Below are 19,688 nucleotides of genomic sequence, written 5' to 3'. Positions count from 1 at the left end.
TTCCTTCAGTTTTTTTTAACAGACACATCTCCTGCAAATTTCAAGTTGGCCTGCTTATTCAGGTTACTGTACAGAGTTTAAATGAACTTTTTGATCTACTCCGAGGCAAGTTCTTTCAGCTTATGTCTTTTTTTCTCATGAAAGACACTCCTAGTATTTGGAATGTCCATGCTACTGAGTATAACTTTTCTGTAGTTCTCTTGGAAGGAAATAAGTAAACTTGCTGGTGTTTATACTGTATTTAAACATACTCTAGTGTGTTTGGTGTATGTGTGGTCCAACCCAATAACAAAAACTGCTTACCAAGCCCAAGAAAGATGAAGCATATCAACCATTTAGCTTTTCCCTCGTGTTTTATCAGGGAGTTTATGACCTTGCCGAGAGACAGATGATAATTAATGAGTTCCAGGCTGAACTGTGACAGTAACCAGTTCTGTTCATGGTTTATTGACACATTCATCAGCCACACTCTCCAGTAAGTCCTGGGGTTTGTTCCTGTTTTTTTTCAGCCTTATATCCAACTTTCCATCCCTTCTCTCTGTCCAGTGTGTCTTTGGTGTTCCTTTCTTGTCCTGTGTGCTTCCCCCTCCCGTTCCCTTTCACTACTTCAGTCTCTCTTGTTCTTGTTTTTCTTTCAAGAAACAAATACTCAATATTTGTTTAGTAAATATTACTCAATCTCTCTCCTCTACTTTTTGTCTCTCTCCCTCCCTGCCCTCTTTATTTCTCCTTTCTTCCTCTCCTTTTTCCTTTGTCCTGGATGTGACTGTATTTCTTTGTCCCTCTCACTGTCCTTTTGTCCTGTACGTGTCTGCAGCTGCAGCCCAGCCCTTCTCCCTCATTGTACCCTTCTCTTGGTAAGCCTCTGACCTGCTGGCCATGCTGCTCTTTCTCCATTCCTCTGCTGCGCCTTGCCCGCCTTCCCCCCGCTCACCTGCCCGTGCCATGGTCACTTCCTCTCTCAGTCCTTGTTTCCCTCTTTGTCTCTGTAACCCTGTCCTTGCCGTGTGTGTAGCACTCTGTCTTTTTCTCTGTCCTCCTCCATGCCTCACTTGAGTTCCTTTCTATTCTCTGTGGCTCTGTGGTCTCCTTGTGCCATTGTTCCTCACAGAATCCTTGTGTTCCATTTGCTGTCCCTGCTCCTTTTTAATCTGTCTCTGTCATGCTACCCATCCCAGGGGTGTTTTGTTTGGCTTTTTTCTGTTAGAGTTTTTTGGTTTTTTTGGTGTGGTTTTTTGTTTGTTAGTTTTTGTTGTTGCTTTGGTTTTTGGGGGGTGTGTGGTCAATTTCATCCTGTACCCCATTCTTCCTTTTCTTCCTGTGTCCTCTCTGCTGTCACTCCCTATTTCTGCCTCTCGCCTGTGACAGCGAGGCTGGGGAGGAACTTCAACCCTTCTGGGGACTGCCCTCCTCTCTTGGTGGAGCAGTCCCTTTCTGGGGGGGATGTACATGTGGAAAGGGCTCGACTAAGTGCCACGCTGCTGTTCAGGTCAGTTTGACTCATTCTGTGCCTTCTTAAGGGGTGAGGAAAAGCGAAGACTCGGGACTCTCATGTCATTTGGGGCACCCCAAGGTCCCTGGGAGAAGGAACCATACTGTGGTGGAGGAGCAGGTGGCTGGTAAATGAGGAGAGATCATGCTGGATGCCGTCCCCCAGAGGGACCCAAAACTGCCAGAAATTTCACAGGGAGGGGTGGGTGTAGAATACTAAAACCTGTCAAGTTTTTAATTTTTATAGGTATTGGCAAAGAAAAGGAATTTATCTCTAAATTCATTTGGAAAGAAACCCTCTCTCTATCCACTCATTTGTATACAGGAATGTAGGAAACTCTGACTAGAGATGGGTAATAGTTTTGAAAGTAAAGACATAAGTTTTATCTAGGAATGAACCAATCAAGTGCCCTGAAAGCATAAGAACAGCTGCAGGGGCTGAAGGGAATAGAAAGGGTTCTCTGGCAACTTTTGCCTCAGTTCTCTGCCTGCCCCCAATGTTCGTCGCAGCCCCGGCCTGAGCTCGGCGGCACTGCTGCCGCCTTGTGGTCAGAGAGCGGTACTGCCGCCCCCCGACCCAGTGCCAGTTTCCTTCCAGTTGTAAAACTGCAAACATCGCAGTATTCCTCTGACACCAGCGGTTCTAGGAAGTAGAGGTGTAGGCGGCCTTGGCCTCCCACAGGCCCTCATGTCAACTTACTCTGAAACATTAGGGTGGAAGTTATTCTATCTCATGAACAGAGGTACCTTTTCCTTACAGGTGCTTGTGCTGTATTTTGGATTCTGCTTCCTAACATTTCTAGTGTGACAGAGTTTACCATAGAGACAATCTGCCAGGAGGTAGCGCTTTGGGGGGCATGGCAGTCCCGGGTGTGTATTCTGAACTCCTTCAGAATGTTAGGTTTGAAGTATTTCTTATCTCAGGAAAACAGTAGTCTTTTGCATCTGCATATCAGCTGTTGAAATTTTGGGTTCAATTTCTTGAATCACAAATGTCATAGGATTCCTCCCAGATGGCAGCTGCCATGAAGTATGGCTCTTCTTGGTCTTGAGTTTCAGGGGCTGTTTCCAAAGTGACCTACAGACATTGGAATGAAATCATTATTTACTGTGTAAAGGAATCGCTCTCCAAAGCATCAGCCAGGGTCTAAATGTGCCATTCTGCCTTTTAAAAGTACCAGCATCACAGGATTTTTCTCAGATTAAAGCTTCCATGGAGTCGGATCTCTCAAGCCTGGCCCTTGAGAATTGTGGGCCTCCTGTGAACTGGTCTTGCCAGAAGGGCTTGCTGAGTTTTCCACTGTGTGGAAAAGAGATCCCATTTGGAGCCTGAAGCCTCATGTTTCCTGTAGGATTTCCACTCCTAGATTTGCACACTTTGAAGGATTTCTTATAGCTGAAGTTTTCTGGGAGCTAGGACTCTGGCTGGATTTGGGTCTCTGGACTCTCAGGTGAAGTGACCTTGAGACACTAGGGCATGCAGATTTCCTTGCTGTTGAAGAGCTATTGTTCGCACCCAGGAGCCACGGTCTGAATGGGGGTGTCACCTCTTAAATTTGCAAATGTAACAGGATTTCTTCTAAATGAATGGTGCTAAGAACATAAGGTCTGGCTGGCTTTAGACTTGGAGGTGCCTCCTCTAAATTGGTCTTCAGATGCTAGGTTGGAAAGTGTTCCTACATATGCCAAATAGCCCTTGCTATGCAGTTAATAAGCTTCAAAGTACCATGGAGTTGCTGCCCCTGCAAAGATTTTGGCAGAGCCTGGTTGTGGTGCCCCATTCCACTCCACCCCACTTAGCAGGTCCTTATGGTTGTATGGGGAATCATCGTGGAGCATGCCAACCCAGCTCCATCCTGGGAACAGCACCTGTATTTTACCCTAAAATTTCTGTCCCATTATAGCTCCTGTTAGGATACAAAAGTAACTCGGTTTCCACTGATTTTACCCCCAGTCATCTTTCCATACAAACATTGCTCCGCTCTCCAGAGGATTATTGTGAGCAGATGTGAGCTCTGCTGTCCCTTTGGACTGACAAAGATAGAGGTTTTGTCCCAAGTTCCTTTTGAACCTGTCCTGCACCTGTTACGAGTCCTCAGTCTCCTGCAATTTTGTGGGTCAGTGACATGTAAAACAGCACAGCTGGCTGGCATGCTTTGCTTATGAGGGGAGACAAGAGAAGAATCCCTCTGCTCACACCAGACCTGCAGCTGCCAAACCTCACCAAAGCACCTGAGGAGCCCCCAGGGACGGATGGTACAGAAGGGAGGTGATGGAGGACAGCACAGCAGTCAGCCTGCCCTCCATCTGGGTGTGAAGAAGGCAGGGCTGGGAACTGTAAGCAACATCCCAGCAGGTCTGGCTGATGGTGCCACCCTGAGGGCTTCCCCTGCCTTTGGGCAGTCCCAGCTGCTGCAGCTCACTTGACAGAGACTCATTGTCTATACTGTGCTTGGCTGCACTGGAGATGATGAAGCCGGGGACAGCAATGGTTGCCTTCACATCCCCTGACTGCAGATGGGAAGGAGGGCGAGCTCTGTCACCTTGGGAAGGCATCTGCAGATTCATTGCTGCCTGTCTCTGGAGCATGGCTCCATCGGGGGATCGTGGTAAGGACAGCAGTGCTCACCTAACTGTGCACCTGAGAACAGCTTCAGGACCTTGTCATACTGTGGGAGAGCAGAGCTTCACAGTAAATACCAGCTAACATACTTAGTACCAGTGTTAACACTAACAATCCTTACCTAAATATTAATACTAGTAACACTTACTATGCGTATTATTAATCCTATTAGAGGCTGGTAGAGTTCTTAAGGCTGAGGCTTGCATGAGGAACACAAAATTAATTAACGTTGCTGATTATGCTATTGTGTTGAAATACTTGGCCTCCACTGCAGTAGCCCCACACTTACCTCGATGGCCTGCCCCAGCAGGTCCCAAAACACCTGGATGCAGATCAGCTTAAGCTTCACTGATGTGATAAACAGAGTTCATTCTTTAAAATTTTTGAAAGTTTATTAAAGGATAAAAGGACAAAATAATCCAGCACTGGGATGCTTTTAGCACACAGCCAAAGAGCACAGAGGTAGCTTAAAAACATCTTCACTATATACTGTTACATTGCTGAGGTTACATGCATATTCATTAACTTACACATTATTCAAACATTCCTTTGACTTTTTGATGTTCCAGGAACTCTCTTGTTTGGTTTTAACCTCTGACTTGTCTGCAGAACGTTCTGTAAATGAAGTCTACACATTTTATTTCTTCCTGTAGTTTTATCCTGTTGCTTCACACTCCCTGATAATACCGATAAGAGTCGATAAATGCTTCCTGGATGCTTAAGCTCTTTTTGTCACTATTATCACTTGGTAGGGGCAGTCTGCAGTTACAATAAACAGAATAATTGCTTTACACCATTTTCTGAGTTAGTTACATAGAAGTACTTTAGTTTCTATTTCAACATTTTGCTAAAGCCTACGATATATTTATCAGGCTACTATTCATATGAAATATACAGTGCATACATAAACTGGCATATTACACTATACAAAGCAGTTAAAAGTAAGTATAAGTTTTACCATATCAAAATACTTGTAATGCAAAAAGCTAATCTATGAATGTGAAAGCCAATATTGTTTTATCATCTATAACATCCGACGACGAGGGTGAGCAGCGGGCCCGCAGCAGGCGGAGGGCGGGCAGGGGGACGCGGGCACTTAACTTTGGCCAGGGTGCTGATCTCGGCCAGTCGGGGCAGGCCAAGTCCCCGCAGAAGCGGAAGCACTGCGGTAGAAGAGGCACCCAGAGCCCGCAGCGGGCGCTGCACGCCCTCCCCGCTCCCGAGCCCTCTCCTCACCAAATCGCCGCCGCTCCCTAGTCCGCCCTGCTGCCGCAAAGACGACCCGGAACCCCTCCCGGGCTACACTCCTCTCCGCCTCCTGCCCCGAGTGCCGATGGGGCGCTCCGGTAGGGGCTCTGCGGGGGTCTTTTCGCCGGGACCTGGGCACGAGAGAAGGCCGGAGAAGGGGACGGGGGTTTGGCGAGCGCCGCCGCCGCCGCCGCCGCCGCCGCCTGCGAGCCCTTCGGGCAGCCCGAGCTCCGCCCCACGCTCCCACGGGCCTCAGCCTGACGGCTCCTAAGCCTGCCAATCACGGCCCGCCTTTCTCCGTCCGCCCTGTCCAATCACAGCCGCCCTTTCAAACCGGAAGCGGTCTCGCCGATCTCAGCCCGCTCAGTCGCGGCTCGCCGCCTCAGACTGGCCCCGCTCGCCCGTACGTCTGAGGCGCCGCTCCCGCCACCGCCGCTTTGGGAGCCGGCGGAGCAGCGTCCCCGCTGCCGCTGCCTCGGCAGGCGCTGTTGCGGACAGGAAGGGCGGCCGGGAGCTTCCAGTTCAGGTCCTGGTCGGGATCAGGTTCTGGTCCAGGGAAGCGGGCAGGCGGCGGGCAGCGGGCGGACGCGGCCACAGCAATGGCGGCGGCGGGAGCAGCGCTTGAGGGGACCGCGGGGAGTCACGGAGCCGAGCGCGGCGGGAATTTGCGGGCTGGGATTGGTGGAGCCGGCAGGCGCTGCCTCGGGTTGTGATTGGCTGGCTGTCCGCCCGTGGGGCATAAATAGCGGGCGTTGGGGCGCGATGGCGTCAGTTCGGCGATGAAGCTGGGAGCGACGGGAGCTGCGGATGCGCGGTCCGAGGAGCGGCGCTGCGCCAGGACGGGACCCCCGCGGCAGCTGATCCGGGGAGCGCTGGTGAGCACGGACGCGACGCCTGCGGCCGTATCTGGGGCCGGCCGTGTCCAGTTCTTTCTGCCGCGCCCTGCGTGGCTCGGGTAGCCGGCGGCTGGTGTGGGGCCTGGAGTGGCGCGGTGCGGGGGGGGGGGGGGGGGCACTGCCTGCTGTCTCTGGGGGCTGAAAGTAGCCGTTTTGCGTTTTCTGGATTTAAAGAAATGTTCAGAATACGAGGAATAAAGCTTGCTTTTTGTATTTTTATTACTTTATTTTGTTTTTACTTGTAGTGTTTTTTTTCTTAATTGTGTTATTTTATTATTGCCCGTTTTAATACATCTTTTTGGTTTGATTTGTTTTCTTTACTAGATATCTCATGTTAATTCGGTAAGGGTTGTGGGACTGGGGCTGAAACACCAGTTGTGAGAGCAGTGGGGACATAAAACCCCAGGGTGTGGAATAATGATTTTGGCATGAGCCAGGCCCAAAACAATGTGGAGTGGTGGAAATGCTGAGGCTAGATAAATGCCATGGCAGGAAGGCATGGAGCTGCAGCACAGGGCCTGCAGGTTATGCCTGGGGGATCCCAGCCCCTGCCCTGTGGTACCAACAAGGGGCTGAGGGTGTGAGGGCTCAGAGGGTTCTAGGGCCCAAGAACCAGCCCAAGAGTGCCTTTTGGGATGGGGGGGGCAGGAGTCCAGTGGCTATTCCCAGCCCCTGGAGCTGCCTGAGGGGAGGTGAGGGGGCCTTTGTGCAGGTGCTGGACTGAGAGCCAGGGTGAGGGGGAGGGTGGATGTTGAGCTTCAGGCCTCCAGTGTCCCCAGAGTTGGGATGCCACTTAGGGTTGCCACTTAGGGCTGGGTGGGTGGATGGGACAGCTTCTAGAGATACTGAAATTGTAATGATGGCAGTAACTGATTTGTGGCCTTATCAACAGCCCCAAGGTGCAGTGAGAAGCATGAGCAGCTTTTAGCTGCAGCCAGTAGGAAGCTGAGGAGCTGGAGCTGAGGCAGCAGACCTGGAGGAGACAGAAATATGGTAGGGTTTGGTGTAAAACCCCCGTGGGACTGGGATAGGGATTGTGGAGCGGGAAGGTGAACTGCATGGTTGGAATTGAAATTGCTGTAAGAACTGTGATCAGAGCTCAAGAATGAGAGCTAAAAGAAAGATCCTGTCCTGAGAAGCACAAGTAGTATTGTGTGGCACTACTGTGAAGATTTAGAGCAGAAAGTGTAAAAGAAGAGCTGGCAGTTAAATAAAGCTTGTGGGACTGGAGCTGAAATCACTGGGGCCGGGGTGGGGACTGCAGTGCTGCAGAAAGAGTCACTGCTACAAGGGATACTCACTGTGGATCTGAGGACTAATCGCAGAATGGGACACAGCTGCAAGAAGAGAGCTGGCAGTAAAATAAAGCTTGTGGGGAAAGAGCTAAAAGGGCTGAGATCACTGGGCCTGGTCTTGTCATTGTGCGACTGGAATTGCGGCAAAACACATCGCAGCAACCTTAGGGCTGGTACGCAGTAAAATAAAGCTTGTGGGGAAAGAGCTAAAAGGGCTGAGATCACTGGGCCTGGTCTTGTCATTGTGCGACTGGAATTGCGGCTTAACACATCGCAGCAACCTTAGGGCACTGTGGGGCTGGGAAGTGGACTGCGGGGCTGGCAACGTGAATGAAAATGGCAAAGGCACTAGACCTGTGAACAGGGCTGTGGGCATCCAGGAGAACTTACGCGGGGGGTGGCAAAGTGCCTGGGGACTGCTCGGTGGGGGCTAAAATCACTGCAGGGCTAGCATATGGATGGTGGGGTGGGCTTTCGGAGGCTCGTGCGGGAGCTGAATTGTTTCCAAGCTGGAGCCAAGAGCCAGATGCTGGCATTTGAAGCTGGAAAAACACAGAGCTGGAGCTGCAAGAAGAGAGCTGGCAGTAAAATAAAGCTTGTGGGGAAAGAGCTAAAAGGGCTGAGATCACTGGGCCTGGTCTTGTCATTGTGCGACTGGAATTGCGGCAAAACACATCGCAGCAACCTTAGGGCTGGTACCTGACGCTGTAGTGTTCCTGCGCCGAGATCACTGTAGGCCCGTGACATGGGTGCAGGGGCTGGGTATTGCCACTAATAGTAGATCCAGATGTGTGGGGTGGCAAAAGGGAGGCTGCAAGCTTGCGCCTGTAAACCCCGTCGATGGCAGAATATTGCCTGCACCTGTGATGGCACCTCCTGGGGCGCACTGTGGGGCTGGGAAGTGGACTGCGGGGCTGGCAACGTGAATGAAAATGGCAAAGGCACTAGACCTGTGAACGGGGCTGTGGGCATCCAGGAGAACTTACGCAGGGGGTGGCAAAGTGCCTGGGGACTGCTCGGTGGGGGCTAAAATCACTGCAGCGCTAGCATATGGATGGTGGGGTGGGCTTTCGGAGGCTCGTGCGGGAGCTGAATTGTTTCCAAGCTGGAGCCAAGAGCCAGATGCTGGCATTTGAAGCTGGAAAAACACAGAGCTGGAGCTGCAAGAAGAGAGCTGGCAGTAAAATAAAGCTTGTGGGACTGGAGCTGAAATCACTGGGGCCGGGGTGGGGGCTGCAGTGCTGCAGAAAGAGTCACTGCTACAAGGGATACTCACTGTGGATTTGAGGACTAATCGCAGAATGGGACACCCAAAATCCACCCTGCCCTAGACACCCAAAATCCACCCTGCACCCCCCAAATCAACCCTGGGATCCTCACAAACAACCCCTGGGACACTCCAAATCCACTCAAGAACATCCTGATCCCTCAAATTCACCACGAGACACCCCCTCCCCCCCCCCCCCCCCAGACACTCTCTACTCCCTGGGACCCTCTGGCAGCCCCCAAATGTAACCTGAAAACCTCTCCCTCCCTCCCAGGAATCCCCCAAACACCAACTGGGACCCTCCAGACTGCCCTTCCACCAGTCTACCCTGGAACACCAAATTCCACCTTCAGAATCCCCACAAACACTCTCTGGAACCCTCAAACCCCCTCCAGACCCCCTAAACCCACCCTCATACACCCCAGAGTGCCTGGGAACCTCACCCCCTCCCAGGATCCTCCAACCCCCATTAGATGCCCCCAAATCCACCCCAGGATCTCCCCTGGGGTCCCTCACCACCTTCTGGATCCCCCAAATCCATCCTGCGATGTGCAAACATCTGCTGAGAAGCCCCTGGGACCACCCAAATCCACCCTGGGCCCCCCTAAAGACTCCCTGGAGGCCCCTGGGACCACCCCTACACAAAGCCCCCCCTCCACACTGTTCCAGCCCCACCACGTCCTTGCCTTCCCCCCAGCACATGGCCTTGTCCTCCTGCAGTGTCCTTGTGTGCCTCCTGATGTCCTTGCGTCCACCCATCCCCCAGGGGATGCATGTCCCCTGTGCCCCTTCCCCTGTGGTGGCACTGGCGCCCTGTCCCATTTGGGGGTCCCTAGATCACTGTCTCCATGCCCCTAGGCTTTGTGTCCCCTTTCCCCACAGTGGATGTCGCCAGGGGGGTGCCCTCCAAGTCCCCACGCTCAGGATCTCCCCAGGATGTCACCCCCTTGTCCCCCTTCCTGGGGTGTCCCCAAGGTCTCCCCAGGGTGATATGGCCCCAGATCAGGATGTCCCCATCCTGTCTTCCCATGTCCTGATGTCTCCCACAGCCCCCCTCCATGTCCCCTATGCCCACCCACATCATTCCGACTCCTGTGCCTTCCATGACCCCGATGTCCCCATGTCCCCCATATCCCCCTCGTGTCACCACGTCCCCCATGTCCTCCTATGTCCCCCAACATTCCCCGTGTCCCCCTGTGTCAGCTGGTGCTGCAGGGGGACCAAAGATGGTCCAAGGGGAACCCTCCTGTGGGGGTTTGAGGTGGGGGGGGGGGGGCTGGGAGGGTTCTGTGGGCAGTTGGAAGGGAGCTATGGGTACTCAGGGGGTGGGGGTGTCCAGAGGGGCTGTGGCAGATCCTGGGGGTGGCTCTGGGGGCTTAGGGAGGTCTAGGAGGATATCTGTGGGTGCTAAGGGGACGTTGTTGGGGCTCAGGGAGAGCCCATGGGGCTGACAGGTTTGTAGTGGCGGGGGGTCTGTGGCCTCCATGGATGGAGGGCTGTGGGAAGTGCTATGTGGGGGCCCCTTCCCCCAGGGGGAGGTCTGTCAGGGTATGGGGAGAGGGTCACTTGATACTGGGGCCCACTACCCACTTTGAGGGGTACAGGGTGTTTGAGCTGCCAGTGGCTGGATTTGAAAGGACCCTGTGCCCTGAGAGTGTGTTTAGGGGGTTTCTGCCCCTGGGAGATGCTGCCAAGGGGTCAGGGGATGCTGAGGGGCTTCAGTGCAGGTGATGGAGGATTCATAACTGTTCTCACTGCCCACTGCATCCTCTTGCTCCCCAAGGACCTGCAGCTGGCCCAACACCTGCAAGGGCCCCAGAGGGGGAGCGTCTGATGGGGGGCACCCCTGGGATCCCCACACCATGGCCCAATCCCTGGCACCCACCCACAGGAGCCCCCCTCCTGACACTTTCACATCCCTAATCCTACTGGGGGGTCCCTGAGAGATCCCCACATTGAGACATCCCCCACCTGGAACTCCCTTCTCAATACCCCTCCTGAGGGCCCCCACCATAGCACCCCACAAACTCCCCGGGCAACACATCCCCGGGTGGGGGTCCCCTTCCTGACTTCAGCACTTCTCAGATTATTGTGAGTCCCCACCTGTAATCATTCCAGGACCCGGGAACTGGAGGGACATCATCCCCCAAGGGGACATCCCTAGCACTCACACTCTATTGGAGACCTCCCTCACTTCTGCTGGACCCCAATAAATGTCTCTGATCCTCAAATGCTGCTGCTAGAGTGAGGGAAATTGGGGGCAGGCACCTGTGAAGGAGGCTCTGGGTGCAGGGACTTAAGGGGGGGGGGTGGGAGCACCTCCACGAGGGCTGTGGGAATTGGGATAGGGGATATTTGGGGAGGTGAGGAGGAGGGTGAAGCTTAAAATGTCCCCTTAATAAGGTGGTGTTTGGAGGGGCAGGGCTTGAGGGGGCACTTTTATAGTGGTGGGGTCATTTTGGGGGGTTAGGGATTAGAGGTTTGCTTTATGGAGGAATCAATGCATCAGGAGTCAGGGATCCCGGGGCAGGGACTTCGGGTCTGTTTTATAGAGGATGGGGGGCTGCCTCCAGGGCAGGGGCGTAGGGCTCCCCTTTACAAAGGCAGAGCGGCCGGTGCGGGGCAGGGCTTGACGTGAGACGGGGCTTTAAGCCTCCCGTGTGAGGCCCGAGCCTCGAGGGGTGGGGTTTTAAGGGGCGCTCTTTATGGGGCTGGGCCCAGGGTCCACTTTTATGCTGGCGGTGGCGGGTTGTCGTAGTAGGGTGCGTGTGCGCCACCTGAGAGGGGCAGGACTTAGGGGGTGGGGCTGCATGGGGCGTGGTTGTGGGGTTCCCCAATATAAGGGCTCTCCGGTCCGCCCCCCCACCCCGCGGGCCATGGCGGCTGCGGCGCTGCTGCTGGGCCTGCTGTCGCTGCTGCTGTCGCTGTCGCTGCTGTCGCGACTGTCGCGGCGTGGCGATGGGCGCGGCCCGCGCTGGGGCGTGCTGCACCTGCTGCACCCACAGGGGGCGCTGCACCTGAGCCGCCTGACGCGGCGGCACGGGCCCGTGCTGCGCCTGCGCGCGGCGGGCCGCGGTGAGTGCGGGATCCCCGACCCCAGCCGAACTTGCCCGGAACCCCCGAACCCGACCCTGACCGAGCTGCCCGGGACCCCCGAACCCGACCCCACCCCAGCCGCCCGGGACCCCCGAACCCGACACCAACCCAACCGCCCGGGACCCCACAGCCCCCCAAACCCCCCTCCCTGCTCCCCAGGGACTCTCCGAGCCCCCAACTCTGCCCTTTCCCCCTGCGGTGGGGACCTCTCCTCAAACCCCCCCAAACCTTTCTTGGGGCCCTAATCCCCCGATGCTCTCCCCAAAATCCCACGCCAGGACTCCCCACTTGGTTTGGGATCTCCCCCAGTTTTGGAGTACCCCCAGCCCCTCCTCTTCCCTGCAGAGGTGCTGGTGCCGAGCTCGGTGGCGACCATCCGCGAGGCGCTGGTCCGGCACTGGGGGGACTGGCTGGGGCGCCCCCACAGCTATCTGGGTATGGCGGCGGGGTGGGGGGCGGTTGGAGGGGTTCCTGTGGGGTTTGGGGAGTATCCTGTGTGTAGTGAAGCCCTTAGGGGGATTTGAAGGGAGTCACTGTGTGGTTTCTGGGGTTCTCTGTGGGGCTCGGGGAGGGTCTCTAAGGGTTTGGGGGGGCCCTGTGGGATGGCAAGTCCTTATGGGTTTTGAGGGCGTCCCTATGAGATTGAAGGGGTTGTTACGGGATTGGGAGGGGGGTCCCAATGGAGTTGGGGACATGGGTACTGGGGGGGGGGGGGGCAGTTCTGGAGGGGTGGGTTGTCTGTAGGGGCTAGGGCAGTTTCTAGAGGTCTCTGCCCCACCAGACACACCCTTCAGCCTCCAGGGTGGCATTAGGAGGGTCCCATGGAGGAAGCGGCTATGGGGTTGAAGGAGGCTTTATGAGGTAGTGGGGCCCTGTAGCACACCCCTGGTGTATTGGAGGTGGGTCCCTATAGGGGCTGGGGGGTTTCTGGGGGTCCCTTACTGCTCCTGCCCAACCCCAGGGTCGCTGGTGTCACGGGGGGGCCGGGACCTGGCACTGGGAGACCCCTGCCCTGGCTGGCGGCGGCAGCGGGGAGCAGTTCGGGGGGCACGGGCTGGGGGGCGTCTCGGGCCCCTCCTTTGGCTGCAGGGCCGGGAGTTGTGTGAGGTGAGACCCTGAAACCGACTCCTGCCCAAAATGATCCTTCTGCAACCCCGACACCCCCAAAACTGATCCTCCCAGCATTGCAAAACAGATCCCCACACAATATTGACCAGCAAAACCCTGGCCAATGCACCCCAAAACTGATACCTTGAGCCTCACTCCCTTCACCCAAACCCCACCCATGCACCTTAACCATGTCCCCTGCATCTGGAAACTGCCCCCCAAACCCTACCCCCTGCACTCATCCCCCAATCTCTGCATCCCAAACCTGATCCCCAAACCCTGCACCCGCATCACTGTCCCCCAAAACTTACCCACCCAAACCTCACCCTCTGCACCCCAAAAGGGCATTATCCCTGTGAGTCCCCATAACTCCCTCAGAGCTCTGCACTTCTCTTGTGCGACCCCCTAAACCAGCCTTGGAGTCCCCCTTTATTTGCTCTGGGGCTCTCTCTAACCTTCTCTTTCCCCCAGGAGCTGCGTTCGTATGGGGAGGCCCCCCTGGACCCCTTTGAGGTGTTCACCTTCCACACCTGCAGCACCATCGCACGCCTCCTCTTTGGGGAGCTGGTGAGGATCTGGCAGGGGGCCCAGGATGGAGACAAGGGTTTGGAGGAGGACCCCAGCTTTTATGGGGGCCCAGGGTTTGGGGGGGACCCAGGAGTCTGTGGAGGGAACATCCAGCTGTTTGGGGGGACTGACCAATTTGTGTGTGGGTGGCAGGGGTTTGGGGGCACATAGGAATTTGAGGGGACCCGAATGTCTGAAATGATGTTCGGGGTGTTCTGGGGGATCCAGAGACAATTGAGTACTGGGCAGTACACAGGTGTGTTCTCCTCCAGGTGCCCCCTCCAGGGGAGCTCCGGGCCTTCTCACGCTGCCTGGGGGAGCTGCTGCAGGTCTGGGGGCACAGCAGTGTTCGGGTGCTGGACCTGCTGCCCCTGCTGCGGGTGAGCCTGGCAGCTCCTGGGGGTGGCTGTGGGGCTGTGGCCTTTTTGCTGCATGAGGGTCTATGGAGCCCAGAGCTATAGAGCCCTATGGGGGCAATAAGGGAATTGTGGAGATCTGCAGGGGGACTATGGGCCCTTGGGGGCCTGGGAAGGGCTGTGAGTCTCAGGGGGATTATATGGCCCATGGGAGAGATATGGGGCTGGTGGGATTATATGGGGTTGGGAGTGAGGTTATAGCATCTGTGTGGGACTGGAGAAGGGTATGGAGGGCTGACAGAGAGCTTATAGGGTCCATAGAGAGCTTGGGTGGTGTCTGTGGTACTGGGAAGGGACCCTATAACTCTAATGGGGCTGGACAGGGGTTATAGTGTTTGTGTGGGGCTAGGGTGAGTGTTACAGGGTCTATATGGTGTTGAGGATCTCTGGGCCTGGGAGGGGCAGTTGTGGGGGCTGTATAGGGCTGAGGTGGGGTAAAGTGTCTCTGTGGTGCTGAGGATGCCTGTAGGACATTGGAGGGGTCTGTATGGCCCAGGGGAGCAGCCATAGGGTATCTCTGGGGCTCACGAGACTCAGGCAGCATCTCTGGGGGAGCGGGTGTCTCTCTGAGGTCAAAGGTTTCTTGGCGGTGGGGGTCCCCATGGAGTCCCTGTGCGCAGGCCCTGCCCAACCCGGGACTGCGGAAGCTGCTGCAGCTTGTCCAGCACCGTGACATGTTTGTGGAGACCCAGATCCAGCGGCATCAGGTGGGGAGGCCCGGGGAGCTGGGAGGCAGCCCGAGGTCAGGAGCGGTGCAGTTGGAACAGAGCCTCAGGGGAAACCCAGGGCTTTGGAAACTACATGGGGGTCTGGAAGGACTCAGGTTCTGGGTGGAAACCAGGAGTTTGGGGGCTACCCAGGGGCTTGGGGGCACCCACATATTTTTGGGGAAACAGAGGTTTGGGGGGACCCAAGGGGATGGGAGGAGCCGGGGGTCTGGGAGGCTTGTAAGGCCTTGGGGAGGGCCAGGGGTTTAGGTGGACTTGGGGGTTTGGAAGAGACTCCCGTGTTTGGGGGCAGCTGGGGATCAGGAGAAACCCCCAACACGTGTCACCCCTTTGCCAGGCGTGCCCCTCCCCTCCCCCGGACTCAGTTCTGGGGGCACTGCTGGGGCATAATCCTGGGGCACGGGAGGGCCCCCTGAGCCCCCCCCGGCTGCACATGGCGCTGGTGGACCTGTTCATTGGGGGAACTGAGACCACTGCGGCGGCGCTGGGCTGGGCTGTGGCCTTCCTGCTGCACCGCCCCGAGGTGAAACACATGTCCCTCCATGTCTTCCATGCAGCCCTGGGGGGGTCCTCTGTGTCCCCAGGGGTCCTGTGTCCCCCCCTACATCCTGTGTTCCATATGTCCCTCATGTTCCCTTCTCCGTGGGTTTCCTGCTGCTCTGCCCCCAGATGATGTGGAGCACCCTCTGTCCCCTGTACAGTGCCAGGGCTCCATGTGTGTACTTGGGGGTCCCATATCCCCACCTGTGTCCTACATGTCCCCCACGTCCTCCTCCCCATGGCTGACACTGTGCCCTTGCACCACCCTGAGGTGCCCCATGGATCTCTCAGACATTTCAGAGCTGTGTCTGTGTCTCTATGTGGCTCCTTGGTTTGGGGTTTCCATGGAGAGGTGGCTCAGGGTCCAGGGATAGAGGGTCCTAAGAGAGAGATCTGGGGGCTCAGGGGTGTCCCCAAGGAGGAGGGAGGAGCAAGTCTGGGGTGGGGGTTGGGTCTCAGGACAGGTCTGGGGAGGATCTGGGAGTTCAAGGGGGTTGCCAAGGGAGAGGGCCAGGCTTGAGGATGGTTTGGGGTCCCAGGGGCAGGTTGGTGAGTTTGGGGGGGTCTGGGGTTCTGGGGAGTCGCCCTGTCATCCCATTGCCACTGTGTGCCCCCTGGGATGCACCCCCTCCCCTGGTGCCCCATGGCAGACATGGCACACCTGTGCAGCTGCAGGTGCGGCTGCGGGCGGAGCTGCAGGGGGCACAGGGACCACCCGGGCCAGGGGACATGGGGCGCCTGCCCCTTCTTCAGGCCACCGTCAGCGAGACCCTGCGGCTGCGACCCCCTGCGCCCCTGGCGCTGCCCCACTGCGCCCTGCGCCACACCAGGTACCAGGGCAGGGAGGAGCCGCCACCGGCCAGCCTGGGTGAGGGGCAACCACCACAGAACAGGAAGGGTCCGCCTGGTATCATCAGTAGGGTCCGGGAGAACCCAGCAGAGCCCATTAGACCCCAGCAAGTCCCGCTAAGACCCATCAGGTCCCAGCATGGCCCGGGTAAGACCCGAATATGCAGAATATTTACCAGTAGGGCCCAGTAGAAGTAGGCCCACAGTAGACTCCAATAGACCAGTACAGTCTGGTAAGTCCTTGTAGGACCCAGTAGGCTTCAACAGGGCCCAATAAATCCCAGTAAGACTCATTAGGTCCCAGTAGGCCCCAGTATAACCCCAGTACATTCCACTTGCCCCAGCAGGTTCTGGTATGACCCCAGTAGACCCTAACAGACACTCAGTAGATCCTAGAAGATTCCAGAATAGCCTCAGTAGGCCCCAGCAGAGCCCAGAAGATCCCAGCAGGAGTTCCCAATATATCCCAGTAAGTCCAAGGTAGCCCCACGAAACCCCAGTAGACATCCAGTAGCCCCCAGAAAAGCTCACGATGGGTCCAGCAGTTCCCAGTGAGCCCAGTAGACCCCAGTATGGCCCCAGTAGACCTCGACAGATAGCCAGTAGATACCAGAGAGCTCCAGTAGGACTCCACCAGATCCCAGTATGGCGCTAGCAGATCCCACCCAGTGTGCCAGTAGACCCCAAATAAATTCTAGTAGGTGTCAGTATGGCTCCAGTAGATTCCAGTATAGCATCAGTAAATTCCAGTAGGCACCTAATAGATCCCAGGAGACCCCAGAGAGCCCCAGTAGACTCCAACAGACACCCAGTAACTCCCAGCAGCACCTACCAGATCTCAGTATAGACCCTGTAGACCCAAACAGACATCCAGTCATACCCAGTGAGCCCCCAGAGAGCCTCAGTAGGTCTCAGTATGGCCCATGTAACTTTCAGTAGCCCCCAGCAGACCGCATTCTATCTCCATGCACCTTGTCCCCTTCCAGTCTTGGGGGGCTCCCCGTGGCAGCCGGCACTGTCCTGATCCCCAACCTGCTGGCAGCCCAACAGGACCCTGACATCTGGCAGCACCCTGGGGTCTTCCTGCCCGGTATGTGGGTATGCCTGCACTCTGAGTGCCCCCCTGAACTCCTGGGTTTCCTCAAACATCAAACTGGGTTCCCCCAGCCATGGTGTTTTCCCTGATTCCTGGGTATCCTGGGAACACCTTTGTGTCATGAGTGTCCCCCCCCCCCCGATGCCTGAACCACCCCAACCCCACACCCCCTCCCCCAAACCTGTGGTTACCCCCCACCATCCCCATTAGTTCTCCCATATATCTGTGTACCCCCCTCAAAACCTGTTCCTCCCCTCTACCCCCCTGCCGAAACCCCTGAGACCCCCCTCAGGTGTCTGAACCCTCCCCAAACATGTGAATCCCCTCTGTCATCCTGGGGTCTCCCCCGAATCTTAGGCTCCCTCTGAGCCCCTGGGTCACCCCAAACCCCCATGTTTCCCTTCTGAACCCCGAAGTCCAACCTGGGGAACCCCCAGGCACCCTCCAAACTTGTGGAGGTCCGCCCCTAAGTCCTGGGTCCCCCCATGGCGCCCGCTCCCCCCAAGCCTGTGGGTCCCCCCCCGGAACCCCCCGATCCTGCGGGTCCCCCCGCACCCCTCGGAGCTGACCCGCCGCCCCCCAGAGCGGTTCCTGGCGCCGGGCGCCCCCTCGCGGTCGCTGCTGCCGTTCGGCTGCGGGGCGCGATCGTGCCCGGGGGAGGGGCTGGCGCGGGCCGAGCTCTTCGTGTTCCTGGGGCTGATCCTGCGGGAATTCCGTCTGGAGCCGGGCCCGGAGGGACTGCCGGGGCTGAGGGGCTCACCGGGCACGGTGCTGCGCTGCCCCTCCTTTCGTCTGCGTATGGTGCCCTGCCAGCCCCCGGGCTTACCCTGACCCTGGCCTGACTCCACTTGACCACTTTATTACTTTTCTGAACACACTGTGACTCACCTGAGGTTTTTTTGACCCTTCTTGAATACACCTGACTTCACCTGAGCCTGTGTGACACTGCCTGAACCTGGCTGACCGTGACCCCCTGACTGACCCCACCTGACATCGGCCTCACCCCTGCCAACCCTATGCCTCACCTTGACACCGGCTATGACCCCAGCTGTGACCCTACCTAACCCCATCTGACTCTGCTTGAACCCTGCGTGACTCCATCCCAACTCACCTGACACCTGACCCCTGCGTGCCCCCATTCAAAACCAGATAGCTGGGTCTCTCCCGGATGCCTGAGTCAATGCAGTGTGGGAGGGCCCCATTTATCTCCTCCTAATAAAATTTGTGCTTTTGAACCCACAAGTCCCGGCTCTTCCTGGGACCCCCTAAACGTCCGGAACGCCCGAAGCCCAGCCTTGCGCCCACCCTGACCGGCCACTCTCGGCACCCGCCACAGCCCTCGGACAGCATCAGAAGATAGCGGTCTGGCTGATTTGCACTTCCCCGCTCCGCAAAGCCCTCCCCGGAGAGGCTGCGGTCCGGGTTGGGCTCGCAGCCCTGCAAGATACGGCGGGTTTGTGCGGGGCGCTGCGTTCTGCTGATCTGACTGGCAACAGGCGACTCAAAGCATGAAGCGCTCTGATTGGCCGAGGCCTGGTGTGCCTGGCAACCGATTGGCTTAGAGCTGTTGGGGGCGGGAGGGGAGTAGAGCGCCGTCCCCAGAGCGAGGGCCTGGAGGAGCGGGCGCTGCAGGGTGGAGTGCCCACTCCGAACATAGCGGGGGCACTCAGGAGCACTCCCCCGACGCAAAAACCTGAGGGAGAGAACAGCGAGGAGGGGCAGGGAGGGAACGAGACCGTCCGCGCCCCTCGAGTCATGTGTCGAAATGGGGGCAACGGCAAAGGAGGGGTAGGCAAGGCAAGGGAACGGAAAGGTTGGTCGGCGAGGAAAGGCAAAGGAGGAAGAGGCAATTCAAGAGGGCACCAATACAAGGCAAGGCAAGCGTGAGTTAGGTAAGGCAAAAAAAGGAAGGGTACGAAACGCTATGCAAGGGAGGGTTAAACAAGGCAAAACAACAGAGGAGAAGGCAAGACAACAGAAGGGAGGGTTGGTAAAGGCAACACGAGGAAAGGGAGGGGCAGACAAGGGGTCCAGGCAAGGCAAGGGGAGGCAGTGGAAGCCAAGATAATGGAAGGAAATGGAGAGGTAGGCCAGATAAGGCAGTACAAGGCAACGGAGGGGTTGTTACCTGAGCTATCCAGCTGCAGGGTAAATGTTCAAAATAAACATTGGACCCTCAAGGGAAGAGTCTGCAGGGTGCCGCACCGGTCCCGGGGCCCCCCGCCCCGCGGGTGCCGCCCGCAGCTCCCGCTCCATCATCCCCACAGCCCCTGCGCTCCCCCCGCCCCGGTGACATAACTCAGGTTTCCCACAGGGTCCGCATGATTTGCGGAAAAAACTCCACAACTAGTAAAAGTCGTGAAGTGGGTATGTATCTTTATTCAGCGTCGGACGCATGCAGGATAACTCCTTAAAGAACATGCGCGCAATCAGAGACTCCAAACTCCCCTTTTTCCCCCAGCCTATTGC

At 56.8% G+C, this 19,688-nt stretch overlaps 2 protein-coding genes across 2 annotated transcripts; one reads left to right on the top strand and one right to left on the bottom strand.

Moving 5' to 3' along the window:
• Nucleotides 1-3,711: 3,711 nt before the first annotated feature.
• LOC132078269 (COMM domain-containing protein 4-like) lies at nt 3,712-4,648 on the bottom strand. The gene is made up of 4 exons (XM_059480322.1): nt 4,645-4,648; nt 4,404-4,462; nt 4,126-4,160; nt 3,712-4,027 (listed from the first exon to the last, which is right to left on the bottom strand). The coding sequence occupies exons 1-4, from the start codon at nt 4,646-4,648 to the stop codon at nt 3,712-3,714; spliced, it is 414 nt and encodes a 137-aa protein (XP_059336305.1).
• Nucleotides 4,649-11,696: 7,048 nt separating this feature from the next.
• Nucleotides 11,697-18,461, top strand: LOC132078268 (steroid 21-hydroxylase-like). The gene is made up of 10 exons (XM_059480321.1): nt 11,697-11,895; nt 12,262-12,351; nt 12,878-13,023; nt 13,495-13,590; nt 13,863-13,970; nt 14,627-14,713; nt 15,072-15,257; nt 15,944-16,104; nt 17,110-17,213; nt 17,803-18,461. Exons 1-10 carry the CDS (start codon nt 11,697-11,699, stop codon nt 18,048-18,050), a joined length of 1,425 nt encoding a protein of 474 aa, XP_059336304.1. The 3' UTR covers nt 18,051-18,461.
• The last annotated feature ends 1,227 nt before the right edge of the window (nt 18,462-19,688 follow it).

This window comes from Ammospiza nelsoni, chromosome 11 (genome assembly GCF_027579445.1).
Source record: "Ammospiza nelsoni isolate bAmmNel1 chromosome 11, bAmmNel1.pri, whole genome shotgun sequence".
NCBI classification, from domain to species: Eukaryota; Metazoa; Chordata; class Aves; order Passeriformes; family Passerellidae; genus Ammospiza; species Ammospiza nelsoni.
Note: the sequence above shows the minus strand (reverse complement) of the source record. Positions and strands in the feature narration are given on the sequence as shown.

Coding starts and splice junctions, on each gene's coding strand:
- LOC132078269 (XM_059480322.1), bottom strand. Junction 4,161..4,403: donor TGCTGGGGCAGGCCATCGAG/GTAAGTGTGGGG, acceptor GCTCTCCCACAG/TATGACAAGGTCCTGAAGCT. Junction 4,028..4,125: donor AAGCTGTTCTCAGGTGCACA/GTTAGGTGAGCA, acceptor CCAAGGTGACAG/AGCTCGCCCTCCTTCCCATC.
- LOC132078268 (XM_059480321.1), top strand. CDS start 11,697: ATGGCGGCTGCGGCGCTGCTGCTGGGCCTGCTGTCGCTGCTGCTGTCG. Junction 12,352..12,877: donor GCGCCCCCACAGCTATCTGG/GTATGGCGGCGG, acceptor GCCCAACCCCAG/GGTCGCTGGTGTCACGGGGG. Junction 13,971..14,626: donor ACCTGCTGCCCCTGCTGCGG/GTGAGCCTGGCA, acceptor CCCTGTGCGCAG/GCCCTGCCCAACCCGGGACT.